The sequence below is a fragment of the Homalodisca vitripennis genome, chromosome 1 (assembly GCF_021130785.1).
Source record: "Homalodisca vitripennis isolate AUS2020 chromosome 1, UT_GWSS_2.1, whole genome shotgun sequence".
In the NCBI taxonomy this organism is placed as follows: Eukaryota; Metazoa; Arthropoda; class Insecta; order Hemiptera; family Cicadellidae; genus Homalodisca; species Homalodisca vitripennis.
This window is the reverse complement of record NC_060207.1, coordinates 113,665,129-113,690,710: the sequence shown is the minus strand read 5'-3', so window position 1 is coordinate 113,690,710 and position 25,582 is coordinate 113,665,129. Positions and strand designations below refer to the sequence as shown.

Genomic DNA, 25,582 nt, shown 5'->3' with positions numbered 1-25,582 from the left:
TTGTGGAAATCACCTCATTAGGTAACAACATCCATTGAATTGTTAAAATAAAGAAACCAACAGAATCTATAAAATAGTGGTTATTCCTTGATGTAACCGAAAACATAAGTTTGCTTTCAGAATATGTTAAAAATTACATATTGAATCACTTACAAATTTCCTCTGAAAGAGTATTTTTTATCGCCGGTTGTTTCGATGATAAAAGTGAATACTCTAGAAAGGAAGAAAAAATAATATATGATTATCGTAATATTAAGGCTTTTAAGCAATTATAGTGAAGCAGATTGCCTTTTATTTTACCACGTGAAAGAAATTACTTCAACTGAAAATGAACATATAGAAAATATATTGTATTGCACAGCCCACACAGACGTATTCGTGTTGGGAATACATAAAGGATTTGTAACAGACTTGCCTGGAATTTGCCTTGCCTGGAATTTTTGCATGCCATTTAGCAGCAGAGGTTTGGTTTCTAATTCTCAAGCACTTTCCAACACTTCAGTGTTTAGTGTTTCAACCAGCCACATAGCTACTACAAGATCAATTCACAATTAGGCTACGACATCGTCCACTTGAGGAACCGAATTTAACACGTATCAAATTGAACCTCTTTATTCGAAGTCAACTATAAAAAGGGGAGATCGTGCAATGAAAGTAGATATCAATTTCCTTTTAACACCTGCAGCAATTGTTGGTACTGAATGTTAACTTTGCATATCATACTACTTTCAATTGCACATTGTGTGATGCAAAGCTCAACTTTATTTTGGGTTAAACGCTTGCAGTAGCTAGATTTGAATTTAATTGAATATGGATTTTATATCTATAAGAAAAGTAAATTACACTCCTTACTAATACTGCCAGAACCACTGATAAAGAAATCGCATGCATGACTAGCCAAAAAAGTATAATACTATTTTTGGCTTTTGCAAATAAATTGTAAAACTTTAAAAATAATCAACAAATCATCTGATAAACAATATCCTCGTCTAAATTCACTACAGACACTAAGAATAAAAACGAACTTGAAGACATCAAAATGTTACTTAAAATACAATTTTATCGCACAAATGAATACATTAAAAAAACTAATGTAAGCATTTAATGATATTACGTGTGCAATTATTTTATTATATTAATCTAAAAACTACGTCACGTATACTCAGGTTTTACGCTTTCATGGTAAATTAATACATTAAAAGGCTTTAATTTTATTTAATAGGGTAATTCAATATACCATTATAAAACAATTAATGGAATTTTAATGATAATGTTGATTACTAAGAACTTTACTGTATATAACACCACTTACTCAGAAGGTGCATTCGATTTAAAATATAGGAACAGTCAATCCTGTTTAATTTAGTTTTACTTTTGAGTAAGGTAAAATAGAGTCTATAGATAGGCAGGTGTAACGTTTGTTAATAACTATAACTTTTCCTGAACAACAGAAAATAAAAATAAAAATGAGCATGTGCTTGGATTATATTTCATGATAAAAACTATATTGCCTTAAATCTGTAGCTTATAAAAGAAGGCATGAAGGAGAAGGACTGCATCAACTTTGATTATACTCGTATTATGTTACTATGCGATTTTCAAATAATAATGAGCTAGGTAAATTTCCTCTTTTAAATAATAACTACGATTTTTACTATCATTGTTACTAATAACAATAAGAACTATTAATTAATTTAAAAACAAATACTCGAATACGAATAATAAAGTTTTTAGTAGTGTCAGGCCTTTCGTGTTCAATTAAAAAATTATCAGACCAACAACTGAAATTAACCACTTTGTCGATAGAGAATTCCTATAAGACAGAAACTTATACAATATAATAAGAAGATTACGGTTATTTTTCGATTTAGTTCTTTTAAGATTAGTAGAGCGGCCTCAACCGCAGTGCGTAATTTTATGATTTATATTACTTTAATGATAATCGGCTATGGCTATATATCATACACTTACTGAGACACAGTCGTTTTCCCGTGCGACGCTCTCACTATGTTACCTTCTCCCACCATGTTGTCCACAAAAGGAAAAGCAACAAAATGCATTTTCGCCATCCATGACGTTCTATATAACAATAATCATATTTTCTAATAATTGTATGCATCCTTAACCGTCCATAAGTTCTGGACTGAGAAGTTATAAAATTAGAATGAAGCAATATTATGGCAAGCGGACTTTATTAGTCCTAGTCGAGGACGAAAGGCCATACAAATCCTGAATCATGTCTAGAGTATTGTAAAGGCAATATATTGTAAAACAAACGCTTACTTTAATTATTTCGCTTGATATCAATGTCTGTAGTTGACCTTAGGAAACCCTGCAAGTTGAGTTTTTTATGTGTTTTATTTTGTATCGTATTGGTGTATCTTAGATGTACCAGAATTCTTAATAACATTCTACTTACTGTAAATTTGTGCGGTACCATTTAATGTTTTTGAGTAATTGAGCGATGAACCGATCGGAATTCCAGAACGTGGTGGAGTCAAACAAAGAAGATCTTACTTCTTTATGGTTCTCAGGAATATGTTCCTAATCAACATAAAACAAAACCTAAGGTTAGTAAAAGCCCAATGCAGTTGGAATATAGACAAAGGAAGAAAATGTGAAGCATTCAACTATTTATTTAGTTACAGAATTATAAATAATTTATAATATTTTAATACACATTATGTAGCGATGGTGTCAAGAGTAGATACAGTGCGAAGTTGAGTTTAGCTCCATTGAACCTTCCACTCAATGCAGCGTCTTAAATCCGACACTGTCATAGATTTGGTCCTGGAACCTGAATTACATGTTCGTCTGAAGAGATCCAAAAACGGTGTATCTGATGAGAACATGAGAAGTTAAAAACACTTTCATCTAGATAACACAGGTTGGCTGCTGGAAAAACAGAAAGAGCTCTTTTTTGTTCTAGTGTCTGTGATGTCAAAACGATGCAAATAGGTAGGTAGTTTGAAAATGAGACGAACGTGAATTTCAGATTCCAGAACTAACGTCTGACACTTCACTGAGTGGAAGGTAAAATGGATGCTAAATTCAACATTCACATTGAATCAACCTTCCCAACATAAGTACGTTATATGTAGAAAACTCGGTTATTCCACAGTGCTTTGGGATCATGTCTAATACATCGTTGTGGTACTGGTAATTCAATGAGAACACTCCTTCATCTAGATTACACTGCTTGGCTGCTGGGAAACTAGACAATGAATGCGCTTTTTTGTGGTCGACGTGTTTCTGATGTCGAAACGATACGTATAATTAATATAAGTGTAGCTTTCCTTAATAGGCAATATAAGGGTCGTCATCAAAAGTTCGACGTATTCAAGAAATCAGTTTGAGAAATGTCAAAGCTAAATCCATTCGGCGATTTTTGTGGATGTCAATCATCATCTTTGGCTTTCTACATTACTCAAGTACAATTCCATCATCACTCATAATGTGTTCACTGTTAGCACGGCACATTCTACGGTGGTTTTCTGTTTCACTATCTCTTTCTGCTTGCAGGAAACGATTAAAACTCTTTAGTTGACATTTGGTGGTATAATTAATAGAGGCGGGCATATTTATGTAACTGCAACTGAGTGTAGTGTGCCCACCTTGATTCAAATAGTGTTTGGCATGGGCCTTTTTTTGTATCCTTGTATGGACAAGGATACAAAAATATACGGTGGTCTTTGGAGGAGCTTTCGTGTAATTGAAATGAATTAAAAGTGGAACATTAGTTAATTTATTTTATAAAATATTAAGTTTCGGATAATTTATCAAAATGAAATCAGATCTTGACGAATATAGATAACGATAAATAAATGCGTACGAAAAAATACATTCTGCTCTATATTAACCATCTCAGTTAACATTCCAAATAAAAACCAAACTAATATAATCTATGATATACACAAAAGGATGAAGAAAAACCTTATTATTTGCAAGTATTTATGCTTAAAAATAATGCGCATTAAATTCATGTCAAAATAATAATATTATTACTTGTAATGTTTTGTGTACTTACAATTATTTAATAAGGCATAATAATAAAATATAGAGTGCATACCATATTATATAAAAACGCCTTAAAGTGAGTAATGGATTTCTTCTGGTAATCTTGAGAACACTGATTAAATAGCAATATTTATTTTGTGGTTAGGAAATTCCAGTTAGTTTTAATACACTGATTTATTACAGTAACGACTCGTTATTTTTGTTTGTGAGATAGCGGTGACGGCCTGATAATCTATGGATTGCCAATCCTTCCTCTGGGCCGACTCTCATAGTCCCCTGGGACGGGATTGTGGTACATTAGATATTATTAACCCTTCACTACCTCTTTCACCTATAACATATTTCTAACACAGGAAAACTTATTCTACAGCTCATGAAAAAAGGTAGTTACTTAAATACAAATTAATCCTGTAATTTGAGCATAATAGTTGAGAATTACGAAATTAGGAGAGTATCTTTATAGTAGAAATGGCTATAATTCATACTAGTGTATGAAGGTATAATCAGGAATGTATACATCATTGTTGGAACTTCTCAAATTAATACTCTCAGAGTGCTATAAACAAAAGTGTTAAGCTGGTGTTAAAAATATTGGATAAAACATCTGAAATGGGGATGAAGATTTATTTTTTTTGTAAAATTGCCGTTATAGTGAAGTTGATGTTATTTATTATTGTTATACTAATAACATCAACATTCATGTTGTTATTACTACCATTGCATCATTTTATTGGAGGAATTTCAACTCCCATTAAAAATAAAATAAATCAATACCATTGGCAAGGCCAACAATATTTCCACTTAATTTGTAAAATATAATTGACGAAGAGCAAAAATAGTATTGCAGAGATCTATGTGGTGTTGCTGCTTCTATCACCGATAATGGTTGGTTCAGGCGTCCCGCAATTCATAAGTGGTGAGTCTTACCAATCAGAGAGCCATTCATCCTACACCTACTCCATCTATTTTAGTTTAAAAAACTCTATTATCAATAAGATCGTGTTTTCAAAAAGTTAATGGAAAGGTTCAATGTTTTGTGTTCTGCCTGTAAGCCATTATACATTTCAGTCATTTTTAATAAATCGCCTTAATAAAGCCTAATAAGTGTTTAAAGACTTTGAGCTACCTATCGACAGAATAAAGAAATATTGCGGCAATGTAAGTTAGTACGTATTACTTAACAATTGCACTATTACTCAATGTCAACAGTCTCTGATTAATTATTAAAAAAGGAAAAGCAATTAATTATTAAGTTCCTCCACTAATCAACAGGCGTCAGTTACGATGTCAACGTTACCAAGTCCCATTATATCTGTGGTTCTGGGACTAAATAGCTATATTTATACTTAACGGAGACTCACATTAGCTAGGTCTATTTATAATGTTACATTAATGCAAAAATTGTTTAAATTGTCGCAAAGATCTCTCTATTAAGGCATTGTATATCTAATTCTTCAGTTTTTATATTATTAAAATTCTTCCAATTATTGTAGACTTTGGTGCTATGAGATCGATTAAGGATATACTAAAAATGATGTTATTTAATACTGCTATTATTTACAATCCTATTTTTTACATTATTTAAACTTATATTATTTCAGCGGTTTATGACAACAACAACAATATGAGTTCAAGGTTGTTAGAGTTACAGTTAAATGTATTAATTTTGTTTCAAAATTTGTAACACAACTATAGGAATTGCTCGGTAAGTATTACTCTAAAATATCAAATGTTAAACTCAGTTCATTAATAAAACTAAAAGAACTATATGACTAAATTCTTTCTAGTGTCTCTAATGTATTGAAACAACTATACACGACAAGGTAGGTGTCGATATATTTTAATTTCAAAACTGGTTTCAGTTGAATTCAATTTGATTAAGCATATATAATATTCCTAATATAGCACTGTGATATATAAACATTTCGCACGAATTTCATCTCACCATGTTAAACGAGGTCTTCCTGAAATTCTAGTAAGTAAATTCTAGAGGTAAATTCAATCGTTTCTTATGGTTTAAGACCTGATATATTGAATAAAATAGATCCCACAACTTTAAATTAAGTTGAGAAAACCAGTGGCAAATGCAAAGAATGGAGTGAAAAAACACATATCTCGTTTTTGGGCAACAATAACTCAAACTTGTCATAAAACTTGTAGAGAATTTTATTATGAATAAAATGGCGTAAATAAAGTATATAGAAAGTGAATATATGTTTGATTAAAGTAATTTTTATTTGTAACAGTACAACACTCCTTTTACATTTGACTGACAATAACTTCTACTAAGAAATTGCAAATTTTAATTCTTAAATGGAAAACTATTTCTTAGAGTGGATTAATTTTAGGAGTGCATTCTGGTGTTTCTGATATACTGTACAGCTTGATTTAAAAACACAGATTGATTTTTGCGGGAAATTTTAATTTCATAAGTTGGCAATAAAATAAGCAGCTGTTTAATAATTATATGATTTGAATTGTAGAATTGAAATGATTTTGAGAGCTAACGACTGAGCTCCAGCCCATTTGCGTATTGTTTTGTTCGTAATAATTGAGTTTCAATCCGTGTAAGTATTATTTTGTCCTTAGAAATATACGAAACCAACATTCGTGGATAGAAGTGAACACTCATACAACAACTCAACGTAACTTTCAATAGCGTTTTAGCATTAACGTATGGTTGGTCTATCTGTATAAATACCTTAGGCATTCCTTGAGATTGAATTACTCTTGAGGATTCCTGTTGCTGACTGAGCATAAGGAAGGACTCCTCTAGGGAGTCACAGCCCTGTGAGACCATTAGAGTGGTCGGCGACTGTTCTGCCAGTAACACTCCGTCCCTCATCAGTCCAATCTGTGCAATCAGTGCAATCAATACACAACACAATGAGTGCGAAACATTTATTAGCATTCCAAGGACATTGGTTATACTGAAAAAATATAGTTCATGTATTAAGTTTTTAAAGAATTCTACACAGTTGATAGAGAAGCCATACAGAGAATATAAACTGTTACTGCTATTATAAGATAAAAGTCTACCAACATTGACCTCTAGAACATGTTAGTTAGTGTGCGTGTGTGTGTTCTTGTATATATTCAACATACATCTTCAGCCAAGAAGTAACCTTCTAGTCTGGATTATTTGATTGAGTTCGTTACCAGCAAAAAAGTATTATATTAGGAGAAGGAAGAACTAATTACCACAAAACTGTGTATATACTTAACTTAATTATAAATTGGTTTCCTCGATTAAGTAAAAAGAAAGAATTTTCCTTTCTTAAATTGTTCTCCATGAAATTATCAATGAACTTTAAACCTCTTGAAAGAGTTGTGTCCTTCATTCTGTAAGACTTTGTATCTGTATGGAATTGGTTTATTAGCTTTGATACAAAAGAGCTGGTATTAACATTTGAAATTAATTTCCACTAAGAGTCATGAGATAATTTATTATAATCAATTAAATCAAGCTTTTGCTAGTAAAGTGAATTTGAGTTTTCCTGATTGGAGGAAGTGTCCGCCTTGCTAGAAAGACGGGCAATCCATATAAGAAAATACTATATTATTTAGACACGTTTTATCAAAGAAAAAGGATTTTCAGCAGCACTCCATTTTTTACACATAACGTAGCTATGGTGGGAAGGGACGTTGAGTTTAGTACCAGTTCACCTTCCTTTTAGCGCAGCGTGTGGAGTCTGACGCTGCCACATACTTGGCTCCTGGAAATCTGGAGTCGTGTTTGTTTGAAGAGATATAGACTAAAAATAAACCCTGCCCACCATAGATAGCTACGTTATGCGTAGAAAGCTCGGATCCTTCACTGTCAAAGTACATGGGAAATAGGTATTTTGATGAAGTGTAATCGGATGGGTTAAATCGAAAGATAAATGCTAGGTGACAAAATTGGAAACGAAAATATCTACTGATTTATGCAAACGGAGGAGGATTGAGGGAGTTGTCTCGGCCTTTGGCTCTACAACCTGTGCATTGCTGATTATGCTAATTGTGTACAGAATTGTGGAGCACATGTTTATGCAGATGACTCACAGCTTCACTTGGCTCACGATCCTGGCATTATTTATACGACAATATCTCTGATAAAATCTGATCTTGAGAGTATCAGCTGGTGGTCTGATGGCAAACTCAAAGTGAGCAAGTGCATTGTGTTTCACATTGCTCCACAACACGTAGACACCTTTAGTAGCATAAGGGTTGTGAGAGTTTGGCTGTGTGTGAAAGCTTGAGAACTCTCGTTATCGTGTTTGGCGAGGGCCATATTCTCCGATAATGTCATATACGGCATTGAACATGCCTTTTGAAGGCAAAGTGGCCTCAACAGACAGAGATCCGCTGCCCGAGTTCGTTAAATGGCAGCTAATGCAGGCTTTCGTATTTTCTTCTTTTCATTATTGTTATTTAGTTTACGGTATTAGCATAATTGGACGGAGACACGGAACGAATCAAGAAAGTGCAAGACTCAATTTAAAAAATTGAAACGTTTCGACCATGGATCTCTTTTTTACGAAGTTGCTGGCCTTTCGCCCATGGATAGCGTATGAAGGATTCATTATTACCCACACGATTCTTTCCTATAAGATCTACAGTATATGAACGGCAAGCTGTCACACTAGGGAAGGGTTTCTCAATACATGATCCGACAGACGCACATTTACTCCACTTATACATAATTGTTGGAGATGGAGAAAATTGTTTGACGGTCTCGTTTACCTCCTTAACCAACTCAACCATATCAGGTTTAAAAGTAGAAACAGAGACTTTATGGATGATTAGATTTTAATTGCTACCAAATTAAATTGATTATAACAAAATTAATTGGAACAATTACCTGTTTATGTAGCTTGCTGTCTTTTGAATTTTATTTTTGTGCAGTTTTAAGCCATATTTATTTTTTATTTATTGACCTGTTTATTTATTGAATTTTTTCTGAAAAGTAGTCAGTAAACCGGAAAGCTCTTGGAAATAAAAGGAGTTTTTATTTATTTGTTATAGTCTGTCTTGTAGAACTAAAATGTTTCTATTAGTTAAATATACCATCTTCTAATCAACTAACCACATCAGCCTTTCGAGCTTCTTCAATGTAGTGAGTTGTCAGAATAATTGTCTTCTGCTGATTAGAAGCCATCAATAAGAGCCGGTCCCAAATTCTATAAAAAATACATTTTTCACACATATCTGACATTATTAGTAAACAAAATAAATAATTATGTCCTATTTCTTATTGCTACATGGACAGGTTATTCATGTGGATTGTCAATATGTAAAAGCTATTTTGAAGAGGTTTCATTACATGTTACAAATTATGTATTAACAGGTATAAAACTCTAATTATTTTAATTGCCTTAGGAATAAAATCAATCGAAGCTTAAAATGTGGTAGTAAAACTTTTAAAATGTATTTCCTTACGATTCTTCGAGTTTTTCGTTAGTACACACCAAGTCACTCAAACTATTATATACGTTTGCATTAATTGTAATATTTTAGTGTTCTCACAGACATTTGGGACCCGACCCTCTATAATTTTATCATGTTAGTGATTTTATGTTGAGAATTTTTCTTTCGCACCCACTCCGCACTAATAATGTAGTCAATTAGTAGATAATATAAGACAGGAACATTACTCGATCGATCGCCATTTTTGAAAAACAAAGTAAAATATTCTTCCGAAGGATATACAATCTTTAAAAACGACTACAGTGTTATGGTTTTGTGTATAAGACTTTGCAATATTTGATTGATGCGAGCTAACTATACTGTTATACTGTGAATGAATTAGCATTTCGTACACTCTGGGAACTTCTTTCTATTTAAGAAGAAATAATTAACTTAAATTGTAAACAACCTTAATACTTAGTATAAGATAGCCTATATTTAAATTAAAGCATAACAATGAAGCATCCTCATAACATAAATTTATTATGAAACGTAAAATTTTGCCAATTTATACACAATAAAATTGTTAAAAATTGTTAAATTGTTAAATTATTGGGCGTTGTTCATAGACCTTTAAATCAATAATACTACAAGTATAGTTCTTTTAAACATTTTGTGACAAAGACCACAAGGATTTCATGTTTCTTTTACTTTTTGAAACCTTACAGCTTGTCAACAAAACTATGTTACTTACGCTGCACTTAGTATTGGATCAAGTCCCACTGTAGGCTCATCCAGAATTAGGAGATCAGGATTGTGAATTATGGCAACGGCAAATGACAATCTCCTCTGCTGCCCAGAGCTGGTCAATTCAAATATATTTAATTAATATTAAATTATATCTAAGTAAATTTTAATGCTTAGTCACTATTATATATACACACACACATATATATATATATATATATATAATATATATATATATATAAACATTGTGAACTGATATCTGTTAATGGAATCAGTTCTACAATGTTGTTTTAAACTAGAGACGGTGTAAATCAAACAATAATCTTGTTGTGAAAGAAAATTTCAAAATGTATTGTTTTTAACATTTCACACACACACACACACACACACACACACACACACACACACACACACACACACACACACACACACACACACACACACACACACACACACACACACACACACACACACACACACACACACACACACACACACACACACACACACACACACACACACACACACACACACACACACACACACACACACACACACGCACACGCACGCACGCGCGCGCGCGCGCGCGCGTGTGCGTGTGTGTGTGTGTGTGTGAAATGTTAAAAACAATACATTTTGAAATTTTCTTTCACAACAACAAGATTATTGTTTGATTTACACCGTCTCTAGTTTAAAACAACATTGTAGAACTGATTCCATTAACAAATATCAGTTCACAATGTTTTAGAGAAAACTAATTAACTAAGTGCGATTTTTTATTGCTTTTGTTTAGTTTGGTAATTTTTACAAATAAATCCTTTGTGTAACACAACATATGTTTCCGACATAATTTAAATTTAAAAATCATTCTGATATTTATAAATGTCAAAAACACTTCAATTACCTTTTTATTATTAATTTGAACACAATACAAACATTTTTAGATAATATAAGAAATAACCCTTTAACTGTCAATCTCAGACTGTTCTTGAAATTCTCCATCTCATACTAAAGAACCCCCAACTTGTCAAAAATTACAGTAGCATCAATGCAATGGATTATTATTTAAAGTATTCTTTTCTTGCCGATAGACTTTTAAAACATCTTTCATAACCTTGGGAGTATTTTTCAAAATTTCTAAGTTTTGAATTATTTAAAGATAATGCTTAAAGATTCAACAACAAGTGAACTCACAAAGGTTTTTGTGAGAAGACGGTTGCATCTGGAAAGAGTTTAGAAACCCACTAGATAGGTAAAGGATCACTAGATGATCAGCTTCCATCGTTTGAGATTTCGTTTCTATGGCAGCTGTGCCAAAGTTCAGCGGTATGACAGTACTCAGTAAATTCTTGGCTACATCTAAAGTATACCATTGATTGCTTCTAGCAAATTGTGATAGTTTTATTATAAAATAAAACATGAAAGATTTTATTCCAATAATACGCTATTTCATAAACCGTTCATCTCTTTTATATCAGAAATATAATAATTCATACCACTTTAAAATAATTTCTTGTTAAGATTGATTTTATAATTGTGTTTATATTTTAGTTAAATTCGTTTAAATTAAGTTAATTGTGTGCTTTCCACAACATCGTCACGTTTTAAATTTTAATCATACTAATTTAAAATGTAATAATTATTTTAAATTCAAATGTATTTCCCTCCACCACAATTTTGAAAACAGTTTAAACAAAATTATTAATTCTTCTTCATTGTTTTGTCATTAAAAGTATTTTCAACGATTTGCCTTCTTGAACCAAATTTTATGCGCTTAAAACATCTTAGTAGACTAAAAATTTGGGATTGCTCCAATTCTTTTTATCCCCCCTTAAAACAGTGCTTGGACACCAACAGTTAAAAATATTTTTAGGTTACAAGAGCCACAGATTTAGTTGTTTTCCTTTGATAAACAACAAAGACCTTTTTATAAAATCTTGGTTGTGAAGAATATGTAAGAAATTAATTTAATTCAATATATTAACTTGAATTTTACATTATTAATCCCCATTTTCAACTTGAAGAAAATCAACTTTACTTTATCTTAAATTTTCTTGTTTAAATATACCTGAGAGATCCTACGAGCCTATCATAGCCAGGAAGTTCCAGGAACTCCACTAAATCCTGACTTTGGTCATAAACGTCTTCCTGTTTCATTCCATACAGCTTCCCGAAGTAATGAAAGGTTTCCACAATGTCCATGTGCTCATACAGGCCGAGCTCCTGGATAAGAATTTTGGTTAGTAGGTTCCAAAATAATACATAACATTTAATATAAACATTACTAAAAAAGCTAACAACAACATGGATCTAAAATAGATATCTAAGAGAATAAATCTGATGAAGATATTCCAGTGCCCATCTATAAAAATTTATTTTTATAATCTTACAAATGTTTTTAAAATAAAAATGAATCATTAAATGAGATGCTAAGCGCTAATCTCAAAGACGGCTGAACCAATTCGGTTAATTCCTTCACCTTGCCCTGCCCTGAATGTTCATTTTCTTCTTATGACCTTACGGGTGTATACTAGATGTATACTGCGAGGTTTCATGGCACGTGACTTATCTAGTGAAACAGAGAGAGGTGGTAATTTTTAAATCCACCTAGAACGTCCTCAGATGTTCTCTTTAACGAAGATTCGACTTTTGGAATATATGATACACAAATACCTGAGGCATGTAGCCAACATTGTTCTTCCTGCCAGCCTTAACATATATCTCGCCAGCATCTAGCCTCATCAAGCCCACTATAGAGCGCAGCAGTGTAGTTTTGCCACAGCCACTGGGTCCCAGCAGTCCGTATCTAAAAGGGAACAAATCAAAAATAAATAACGCAAACCTCGTTTACAACACTAAATACATTCAAATGCTGAGTATGGTATTCTTTCTCACAATCATTACGTATTATTCATTGTACAAAATGTTACATCTTCAAGTTCATGAGTGAAAAAGCATCTTAATGATTCGTGTAAAAGTTAACTATGTTTTATAAAATTATATCCAAGGTATACAGTCTGTCCCAGTACTTCATAGCCAATAAATATTAACCTGAGACGGTCCCTGAACAGTGAACTTCTTTACAACTCGGATAGAAGCTGTAAATAAAAACACATTTTTATGTAGATAGTGTATGTAGTGTAATAATGGAGAAGATGTAGACTAGTTTCCAGAAAGGAGTGACACGAACACAGATAAAACTCTAAATTTTTGTGTGATAAATTAAATCTTTAAAGAAAACCTAATTAAAGAAAAACGTTTTTTAACGTATTACAAGGTGAATTTATGTTTAAAATTTTGAACAACTGTTATGGTTTACAAATTCACAATTTAGTATTGTATAAAAAACCAATTTCTCAACTATGAACACCAATAACTGTAAAATCTAATTTATAAGTTCATATTTATTAATTGTAAATGTCAATTTGAAGGTAGCTAGACAGTTATAGTAACAGTTATATATTAGAGTTCACATCAATAAAAGTCCCTGGTTCATTTATATGTTACACTGGTTATGTGATTTTTATGCTTTTTATAAGTCGTTTGGTAGGTATCTCACACTGAAAAGAAGAGTTATTTTGGACTAATTAGAATATCATTTAAAAAAGGCAATCGTTCAAAAGCTGAATTCTCCCTCCTCCCATTGCTTCTATCTTTAGAAAATTAACAGTGGTTATGTAATGTTTAGTGTAAAGTTTAAAAATACTTGCACGATGAAAATACAGGTAAAACAGTTGAAAGGTGGTTACAAACACGTAAATCAGTCAGACGTTATATCTCTGGTCTTGTCATCAATAAAAAGGTAAATGAAAAGGTCTCTAATAAGCCCTTTCTGACACAAACTGGAAACAACAGCAAATAAAAAAAAGTAAATGTCAACAAGTAAAAAAGTAATTTCTACATTTAAAAGATGAAATTGAAATACGAGAATCCAAAAAAAACTGAACATATATCGTTTAATATTTTAACCTATTGATATTATGAATGATACACAATACTCACATGGTGCCGTCCCCACAGTGAGATCTAACCCGAGTAACACGACATCTGACCCTACTTTTTGTACGCTCCACGTACTGTTACTGCATTACCAACCTCCTGTATTATGAATGATACAAAATACTCACATGGTGCCGTCCCCACAGTGACATCTAACCCGAGTAACACGACATCTGACCCGTACTTTTTGTACGCTCCACGTACTGTTACTGCATTACCAACCTCCTGCATTATGAATGATACACAATACTCACATGGTGCTGTCCCCCACGGTGAGATCTAACCCGAGTAACACGACATCTGACCCTACTTTTTGTACGCTCCATGTACTGTTTACTGCATTACCAACCTCCTGTATTATGAATGATACACAATACTCACATGGTGCCGTCCCCCACGGTGAGATCTAACCCGAGTAACACGACATCTGACCCTACTTTTTGTACGCTCCATGTACTGTTTACTGCATTACCAACCTCCTGTATTATGAATGATACACAATACTCACATGGTGCCGTCCCCCACGGTGAGATCTAACCCGAGTAACACGACATCTGACCCGTACTTTTTGTACGCTCCACGTACTGTTACTGCATTAACAACCTCCTGCATTATGAATGATACACAATACTCACATGGTGCTGTCCCCCACGGTGAGATCTAACCCGAGTAACAAGACATCTGACCCGTACTTTTTGTACGCTCCACGTACTGTTACTGCATTAACAACCTCCTGCATTATGAATGATACACAATACTCACATGGTGCTGTCCCCCACGGTGAGATCTAACCCGAGTAACAAGACATCTGACCCTACTTTTTGTACGCTCCACGTACTGTTACTGCATTACCAACCTCCTGCATTATGAATGATACACAATACTCACATGGTGCTGTCCCCCACGGTGAGATCTAACCCGAGTAACAAGACATCTGACCCGTACTTTTTGTACGCTCCACGTACTGTTACTGCATTAACAACCTCCTGCATTATGAATGATACACAATACTCACATGGTGCTGTCCCCCACGGTGAGATCTAACCCGAGTAACACGACATCTGACCCTAGTTTTTGTACGCTCCACGTACTGTTACTGCATTACCAACCTCCTGCATTATGAATGATACATAATACTCACATGGTGCCGTCTCCCACGGTGAGATCTAACCCGAGTAACACGACATCTGACCCGTACTTTTTGTACGCCCCGCGTACTGTTACTGCATTACCAACCTCCTGCATTGTGTCGTTAGTGTTTCTTCATTTCTGGAAACGAAAACATTACGAAATTAGTTGTACTGTACCTGAGTGTTTATTGTATCATCTATTTATGATTAAAAATGTAAAAATGATTTAAAATATACACAATATGTTTATTGGTGTTTTGATAAGAGTCGACTGATAAGCATAATGTATGTTTACCAACCACCAAGTACAATTTGGGATGCTATTGAACCCTTTTCCATTACGTAATATCCACAAACGGAGAGTTAATTTGTATTATACGGGAAAATAACTTAGATTATCGTGACCTATAGAGGAATTTCTCCCGAAAGAGTAACTGATTGTCATAATAGCTATGCTGATATAAAAATACAAGGAAGGTATCAAAAGGATTAAACAATAATATAATATTTTCCCTGAGGAAATTTTTCAGTTTTACATATATGTTTCTATAACCGTAAAACATAAAGCCTGTAGAAAGAAGCTTAACATTGCAAAATGGCAAAACATTTTGTTTCACATTTTTATTATCTAGCGCAAAGCTTTATAAGTCGTCTATATAATCTGTCTTTATAATATGTTTAAATGTTTTACGTTTATTAAGAAAACTGTTAAGGTTGGTTTCGGTAAACCATTCACTACTACTTCTTTATTATGGATTCTTTGTGATATGGATCTAGTAAATCATTTCTGTAAGGTTAATAGTATTTCGGACATTTATCATCGTTATATATTACAAAAACAGAACACTGAATTCCGAGAATTGAAATATTATATCCTTTTCTCACGAGTCAAAAACTTAATAACTCAAGTAAAACATGCACTAAATCTAAAAAAAGTGCATTAATCCTCATTTTGTCAGAAAATAATGTTATAATTATTACCAAAAAAATCACTTATAAAATGAACCTGTTGAATTATATGTTTCAAGTTGTCCTTTAGTTATAATATTATAATCCAAATCGTGAGTGAAACCAGTAAGTAATGTTGTATAAGCTTCACTAATAGTACACAACTCTGAGTCATAGCAAGCGGCTGGAATAGTCGTAAAGTTACATCACCATCACCTATTTTATAGAAACTGAAATACAAAACCGATCAGTTCGTATAAGTGTCTCATCAAACAACTAAACTCATAACCTACTTATCTATCATTATTGACTCGTTTTAATTGGATAGAAACGCTTCTGTATGGTAACGTCATAATAACGAAAGTCCTTGATTTCTGATTGCGAAACTAGACTGAATTAACGATAGAATCCTGTTTCCATTGAAGGTTCTTTAAGAAGGTAACGTGGCGTTTTTTGTATATATGGATAATTGTTTTCCTTGATGCAATAGTTGGTGGGAAAGTAAGTAGTATTTAACTTATTGGCTGATTGTTAACTCAAGAGGTTGTTCTTGTCTGTTCATCTGTCCATACATATATCAAGAACGAACTGACCTGTAGAGTCAAAAGATTACATAAAGCTTCATTTTGATACACAATACATCGGGTTGTATGATGGTACAGGTTACTCCATGGAATGTGGTTGAACGGTAGGGAATATTTTTACATTGGTTAATTATAGTGCCAACGAGGAAATCGCAGAATAAATAGATCTGTAAATAAACTGAGTATAATCACATGATGTGCTAACTCGTGACCTAGAAACACTACCAGGGTAAGATAGTATCTCGGGAAAGTTTTTACTGACACAGCTGTTTTATATTTCGAAGGGGGGATCTCAATATTGTCTATATGTATATCTGTCCGTAGTACGTCTAAAGAGTGAAATCAACTATATACTTAAAATTTTGCGTTAAATAATCAAATCCTGTTACGTGGCATGTGTGTGACGTACTCATATCTTTCATTATAGGGATTTGCATTAATAATTTAAAATAGTTTTTTATATGCTTTTTTGCATTTTGATCCCATAATCATATCCAGCTGTTATACATGGCTGAATACTGTGAAGTTCAGGAGGTCAGGAAAATGGACTTTTGGTAAGGAAATCTTGGCAAAATTTTTACCCCTGCCAAATTTTAGCTTTAATTGTTTTAATTTTAGTTTTAAAAATATAAAACTCTACTAATATTTATCGCAGGTTTACAAGAATAGCTTAAATGAACCCTGTCTACATTGAGTGTTTCTCAACAAGGTAAGTGAGTAGTTTTTGCAATACATCAGAATTAGATTGTAATACACATCAGTATCTGTTAACTGTTTTAATAAATGCTCTAATTATTTAAAGTGTTTTGTTTGTTTGTTTTTTATATAACCAAGACTTTCAACACTATTAGCTATAAGACCTTAGTTAATAACTTTGTCCAGATTAGGTTATCAGTAGTATGGTTCAAGTATTGGTAGTAAGTTTTCGTAGTTCGCCCAATATCAGCCAGAATAAACGATTAAATATATTTATAACCAATGGTTTTAAGTAGTTTTTTGTTATCCTAACTGATGGATTCCGATGTTTTTATTGAACTTACTTCAAACTCTTGTGTAAATCACAATAATATAAATTATTTTTGCTAGTGGGTACATGTAATGCAGTCAATAAATGTATTTACGAAATAGGTAATTTTAGTGTTGGAAGTATTATTCTGAATTTAAGACAGTTTTGTATTAAGTTAATTTAATACAAGATAAATATATGTTCACATTCCTTTATAAATAGCTGGAATAAATCTCTGATATTTTGAAGTAATACAACAAAGTATTATGTTAAATTGTACCTTCTGTATTTTCTGTAAATTAGTTTTAAAAACGGTTCATCCTACTGCACAAATCCTGTACGATGTACTTACATTGTGCTATTTTTGATACTTAAGTAGATATATAAAATAATCTGGAAATCAACTTGCGCAAAATTAAACTTTTCAGTGGGATATCCTCAAACTTTGTTTTCGTTTTAATAGAAGTGGATTTAAAAAAGCTGTTTTGATGTGTTGTAAATATTTTACTACTTTACTATGTTGAGTTATAATAATCCTGACAATATTATAAATTCAAAAATACCTTTGCTTGTTTGTTTTGCTTTCATGAGTAAACTATTCAACTGACTGTACTGAAATTTTGCATTGTCATTGTTTCGATCTCTGGGAAGAATAGAGGCAAATTATTGTTTCGGAAGTCCATTCGGGTTACGGCCCACTGTTCTTTAAAGTAGCAAAAAATCTCATCTTGGTCTCTAAAGTTGTGAAATATTAATTAAAACAGCATGTATATTGTAATTAACTGTTCTGTGTAAACATTGATTATTATTTTTAATTTGTTAAAATTTATAATGAGTAATTTCTCTAGTGAATAACAAATATTTTTAACTCCGTTTTTGATTTCAGCGATTAGGTTAGTTACAAAATGCCATAAAATACAAGATTGCCAGAAATTGAAACCAAGAATTCCAATAAAGCAGTCGACATGAACTATGGTACATTAAAGTTAATTTAACTCTGCATTTGAACTAAAGTACAAATTCCAGTTCTAAAGCTCTAAAATATTAACAATATTTTTCAAGTTATAATAAAACAAAACGAGTAGTGTCACTTTTAGTGTAATTTTAACTATACGTTTTTATCAAATACAAAGTATTAGATCTAAAAGAGAATGTTACTATCGAAACTTCAATATAAATTTTAAAACTGATATAAAACTCATTTTAGGACTTTAAAATCTGTGTTTAAAAGAGAACGTAAATAGCGAATACACAGGCAAGACGAAAGACCACTGAATGTGAGTATTTAAGAAAATACTATCAAAGAAGTCATGGAAATTCCTAAAATTGCTCAAAATTGGTCTGAAAATCATCACATGAAATGGGATGAAGCCAACATAATACACCGCGAGGTGATTTTATTTAAACGCAAACTTATTGAGGTTTCATACATAAAATTAGCAAACCAACCGCTGAGCCAAACTCCCGCTGAGGTTAAACCTCTTTGGGTACCAATGCCAAAAAAGAACTAACTAGAAAACCTAAACAGATTATACCAACTAAACCAACGTCAACCAACAGAATTTGTACACACGCCATGACACTAAGGTCCAGGACCAAAACATAGGGCCGGAAACGACTTGATTTTACCTTTTGCCCCACCTGACACCATGGCCTTACTGCCACAATGTTTCAGACGATAATACGCGTTACCGTTGAAAGAGACGACATTGACACTCTTGTTAGTATCTCACTGTATCTCACTGTGCTGGTAAGATGTGTGATAGGGGCTCTCGTACTCGAGAATTTTGTGAATTAGTTTAATTTTTAATGACAATATCTATATACATACAATTTAGAAAACAGTACTGTTTCGAAACCAACCTCATCACAAAATCTCTCTCTCTCTCACACACACACACACACACACACACACACACACACACACACACACACACACACACACACACACACACACACACACACACACACACACACACACACACACACACACACACACACACACACACACACACACACACACACACACACACACACACACACACACACACACACACACACACACACACACACACACACACACACACACACACACACACACACACACACACACACACACACACACACACACACACACACACACACACACACACACACACACACACACACACACACACACACACACACACACACACACACACACACACACACACACACACACACACACACACACACACACACACACACACACACACACACACACACACACACAACATGGGTACCTGATCACTAATTCAAATAATAAACGACTCATTCCATAGGATTCTATCGTATTACATCACAAGTGCTTTCACACTTTAGAGTTTCTCTAAAGTGTTCTAAAATCGTTCAAGACTTACTGAAATTGTGGGAGCTATTCAATCGAATACACGGAATGTTGCATAAAACTTGCAGGCGAAGCCGCTGGTGTCCTCCTAAGACCCAAGACAAAAATTGATATTTCCAAGCAAATACCTGATATCGTTTTAAAAGTGCGCATTACACTTGGGTATAACCCAGGGGATGTTTTATGTTTATTAAACTTAAAACCCGATGTCCTTATAGAAGGACAGGATTTTAGGGGATTTTTTATTCTGAGAAGGGATTTTTGTTTTGTTAAGGTTGGCATTCCTGCTGAAGGATTGTTTTTTTCAGGATATTTGTCATCAGCTGTCTTCTTTTGAGTTGGTTAGTTTTAGATGTTGCTTTGCTTAACAACCATGACTTCACCCAAGAAAAGAAAGGCTTGATATTCAACGTTCTTGTAAGTACTGAAAAGTATTGAATATTCATATTTTCTCATTACAAATCTGTAGAGTAACTTATATAGCAATATGTAAAACTTTGAACCCAATGAAAATTAACTGTGAAAGGCTGGTTTTAGAGTCAACAAAAACATGTCCTTATAGAAGTACATTGGGTCTTAATGTCTCAGACTCTCTAAAATGGACTGTCCTAATAAAAGGACACCAGACTCTTGTGACTATAGATTTTATAATACATGTTTCATGTACGTAATGGAATCTTTTAGGAAAACACGTCATATTGTACAAATTGCAAGCGTTCAATACATTTTTGTTGGTTAAAAACCTCAGAAAAGTGTAAAACATTCAGGCCTAAGCAATTTTGGCATTAATTTCTTTTAAAGTTAAGCACTTAAATTACTGTTTTAGTTGGTATAGGTAACTTTGTTTAATTGTTTCAGTACACAGCGCAGAAGACTTTATTAGAACAATCAACCAGCTTGATGAATCCGACATTGATGTCTCAGAGGACGAGGGTCAAGATATTGTCAGAGACATCCCAAACAACCCAGTACCGGTTTTTGATCTTGGAAACGTCAGTGACGACACGGACGAAGACCCGGACTACGTCCCTAGAATGCACTCCGACAATACAGAAGACAGTGATGACAGCGTGGATCAACCGTAAATGTCAAATAATAAAAACAAGGTAAATTAAATTATAGGTAATTTAAATATTAAATAAATGTACACGCATCTCAAATAAATGTTTTCACATAACACACTTTTGTGTGCTGTTATATCAAAAGCTTACAACATTTTTTAGCATTATTGTTCCAGATGAGTAAAAAAAGTAAAAGGAAGAGGAAAGGAGACGCAGGTCAACTGCCAGCTAGAATGAAGTCAAAAATTACAACTTTTAGTTGGAAAGATGCTCAATTTCTTCCAGAACCTCTGAATTTGTCATCACCAAGTTATGTTCACGTGGATTCTTTGGGATGGGGTCCATGGAAGTACATTGACCAATATTTATGATGATGAAATCCTTCAGTTAATAGTTGACAAAACAAACCAAACTTGTGTGAAGAACTCAGGTAAGCCCTCCTTACATTACTAGAGTTGAAGAAATGGCTTGGAATATCCTTTGTTAAGGCTGCAGTGCAATATCCACAACTCAGAATGTACTGGATGAAGAAATGGAAAGTTCCTCTTGTAGCTAGTGCTATGTCAAGGGAGAAATGTTTGGTTATTAGAAGGTCTTTAAAAGTTGTATATGATGATGATGTTCCTGAGAACTCTCGAAAAGCCGATCGTTTATGGAAAATAAGGCCTTTGATAGATACAATTCAGTAAGACTGTTTAAAACAGGAACATGCGGAACACTTATGCATAGATGAAATGATGATCCCATTTAGTGGCCAAACCCCTAATTTAAAACAATATGCACGTAACAAACCGAACCTTGTTTAGTTTAAAAGTCTTTGTACTTACTAACCCAAATGGCGTAGTTTGCGATTTGGAATTTTTTTAAAGTTCAAACTCTTTTCAGGAGGAAAAAGCTGCGAGGTTCAGTAGTATGGAGGGTGCTATTCTATGTTTGACACGTTCCTCAGTTCCCGGGCACAAAATTTATTTCGTCAGGCTTTTCAGTACAATTAAGTTGGCAGATGAATTATTGGCTCGTGGTTTCAGATTCACAGGAACTCTGGACAAAATATACTTGCCTAAATATCCCTTAAAGTCTGATAAAGAAATAAAAAAGAGGGCCGAGGTGCAATGGATGTAAAAGTGAGAGAAGACAAGAAAGTACGTGTAGTAAAGAGGCAGGATAATAAATCAGTTATGATTATTTCTAGTAATGAAGGAACGGAACCTGTTAATATGGTCCGTAGATTGTCAAAGTCAGAAAAAAGTTGATTTTAGTGCCACAGCCTCAAGTAATAAAAGCATTCAATACATATATGGGAGGTGTTGATTTTGCATTCCGCATGCTTTACTATTGTTCTTCCAGACAGCGGACACGGAAGTGAACGACTAGGACCATGATGCACCTGTTTGACTTAGCATTAACTAATGCCTGGTTTAGTTACCGCGAGGATGCGGTCAAGTCATACATACCCCTAAAGAAAGTGACCCAACTGAGAAAATACTAAATGGATTACGGAGAGTATTTAACTGAATCGGACTATATTATTAGTGACAGTGAGGGCTCAGAATACTTCACAGATGAAGAGGGTACGCCTGCAAGAAATCCTAGGGATCTTCCAAGTCTCAGATTTATAACTCATGAGAACCGCTTACCTGAAATTACACCTGGAGTTCAGCAGAGGTGTAAGAATTCAAAGTGCTCAAAGAAAACATCAGTAATGTGTACAGTACATTTATGTTTAGTAGGACAAAGAAACTGTTACCTTAGCTTTCATAAGAAGTAAGATCTCTTTAACTTATGTGGGACTAAACGAAAATGAAATAAAAGTGAAGTTTTGTATCAAAATGTCCTTAATGTCTACTACATTGGCTTTTACTCATTAAAAACCCAGTCTACTTATAAAAGGACATGCACAAATCATATAAAAATATTTAAAAACATTTTTATATTATATAGAAAAATTTAATTTGATTTTATGGTATCTAAATAAATTTTTGATTAAAAATAGATTGAAAAAAACTTATTCCTTAGTACAAATTTTCCTGGGTTTTTCCTGATTACAAAATTATGTCCTTTTTTAGGACACTGGGTCTTAAAGACTTAAAGTAGTACGTTGAACTTGAGTGTTACTTCAGTAAAAAATATTGTCCTTTTAAAAGACCAGTTAGGAGGGTATGTGCTACTATGTAATAAAATTTAAGTAAAATGCATAGGTTGTAATTATTTTAGAATCTGTATTATTTATTATTATTATTTATTCAGCTATTGCAATGGTTTAACTTTAAAACTTTGTGCTTTGTGAAAATTTCTACTTATTTATTGATGCTTATTTTCGTATAAGCGTTTAGCTATATATGCTACAAATACAACAATCGTATTTTTGTAAAAACAAAAGACTTTCTTTCTATTTTTTACAATAGCAAATGTGCAATATTCTATTATCCTTTCAAACCTTCCATCGTCAATAACAAACTTTAAGCAACAAATTTTCTTCTCGTATAATTAGCTCGTCTTTACTTATCTTTTGCTTTTATATTTGTTTGACTTGTAACATAAACATATTGTAACTAAATAAGTGGCGTCATTGAATGTTTTGTTGTTCACTGGATTTTAATTAGAAAGTATAACTGGGTTGATTCAATTGGTATTGTAACGCAAACAATGTTCAACCATAAAACTGTTCTGTTTGACTTTCAAATTGAAATTATTTTCTCATAAGTACGAATATTCAAGCAAAATCATCGTTAAATTGAATGAAATGTTACTACCAACACCCGGACAGGCACTTGTCCTTGGACTTCTCTTAAGTTTGATCCTTTTGGAAGGTATCTTGTGGTTTCGTAATTGAAAATGTACACAATTTTATTATCCTATTATTTATATTATATTTCGTGTACAGGGAAAGTAATCGGTACTTCTTATTGTATCTCTGCGTTTAGATTAAAAATGTGATAAGCAACTTAAAGCTTTTCAGTAAAAGATTATGATTTTATTTTCAAGTAAATTCACTCAATGTATGTATATATATATTGATTTATAGCATAAAATAACTGAAACATTCTAGTATGATAGAAAAATGTTCAAAACAATTGTTAATACATTAATTATAAGAACTTTAGTACCAAGAACGATTTTGACTGTGAAACAATTTCAACATGGTTACCGGTACGTAATGTGGGGAGATAATAGACCAAGCTATATAATTATTTTGCGAATTAGTAATGCACCATCAGCATTAAATTGACGAATTTGCTCTAGAATTATAATAAATTAAAACATAACTAAATGAACAAAATACCTAATTTTATGACAGTAATCTTCAGTTATACAAAATAATAGTAGTTTAAGAAGATATAAAAACAAGTATAAAATAGATGTCGTACTCACTGGAAGTCCTAAAACTAAAAATATTTCTTATAACAGAACTAATACATGCCTGTTATGAGCTAAGTAAACAGTAACACTACCTGGTCTCAAGTGCACTGAGCCTAGACGAGCCCGACAGACTTTGCGACGGGAACCAGTTTTTGTCCAGAGGGGATGACCTTCACAGAGATATAATTGTATCACTATAAAATTTCTTAAGATAAGTAAACTCAAAAAATACATACTTGCAATTTATATGAGGTGTTGGCACACAGGCAGTGTAATTGTTTTTTTTATACATCCTTCAAAGTATAATCACACAATTACAGTACTTTTGCTACATTACACAAAATGATCTTTAGAACATGAAAGCAAGAATAAACCATGAAAGATAAAATATAATGCCACCTGAAATATTACAGGTTTTATTTGTCAGCGATAAATGTCGTAAGTGTTTTGTACAATTAAATTTCTTTTACGATAAAAAACGTTGGAAAACATTACTAAAATATTCTCATATGAAAATAAATTAATAAAAAAATATAAGCCAAATATCTAATTTACTTTTAATAAATAAACCTGACTTAAGGAATTTTCATGAGTTATTTTATTTAGAATCATTGACAAAATTGGCTGTATACATTAAAACATATCTGCTGAATGGTTTTTTAAAGTTCGTGCTTGGGTGTAGTTCGTGCTCTTATAAGTACTATTCCTCCTAGTTTCCTAATCTTAAACGTTTAAATTCGATAGTTAATTAGCTTAACACTCCTTTGATTTGTTTCTCTCCTAAGTAATTCACCACATATTTTTTTTTACCTCGTAGCATAAATATAACAGTTAGACTACACGGTTTATTTATACCATTAAATTAATTTCGTGATTACAATGCGTGATTATATATGTTTTGCACCCAGAAAAATTAGTTTCATGTCACGGAACGTCACGCATGTTTATGTTTTTTT

General features: G+C 32.9%; 1 protein-coding gene across 3 annotated transcripts in view; it reads right to left on the bottom strand.

The window, feature by feature from the left end:
* Positions 1-24,754, bottom strand: part of LOC124369619 (ABC transporter G family member 20-like) — a 42,054-nt gene extending 17,300 nt beyond the window's left edge. Inside the window, exons 1-8 of one of the 3 annotated variants that reach the window (XM_046827671.1) lie at positions 24,688-24,754; positions 15,293-15,420; positions 12,826-12,958; positions 12,221-12,375; positions 10,160-10,267; positions 9,086-9,179; positions 6,719-6,871; positions 2,420-2,544 (exon numbers count right to left, since the gene is read on the bottom strand). In XM_046827671.1, coding sequence (XP_046683627.1) covers positions 2,420-2,544; positions 6,719-6,871; positions 9,086-9,179; positions 10,160-10,267; positions 12,221-12,375; positions 12,826-12,958; positions 15,293-15,396 — 872 coding nt within the window. In that variant the 5' untranslated portion in view covers positions 15,397-15,420; positions 24,688-24,754. Of the gene's footprint in view, positions 1-2,419; positions 2,545-6,718; positions 6,872-9,085; positions 9,180-10,159; positions 10,268-12,220; positions 12,376-12,825; positions 12,959-15,292; positions 15,421-24,638 lie in introns of all 3 variants that reach the window. The other 2 variants (XM_046827675.1, XM_046827670.1) reach the window with 2 other exon arrangements.
* Between the last annotated feature and the right edge of the window lie 828 nt (positions 24,755-25,582).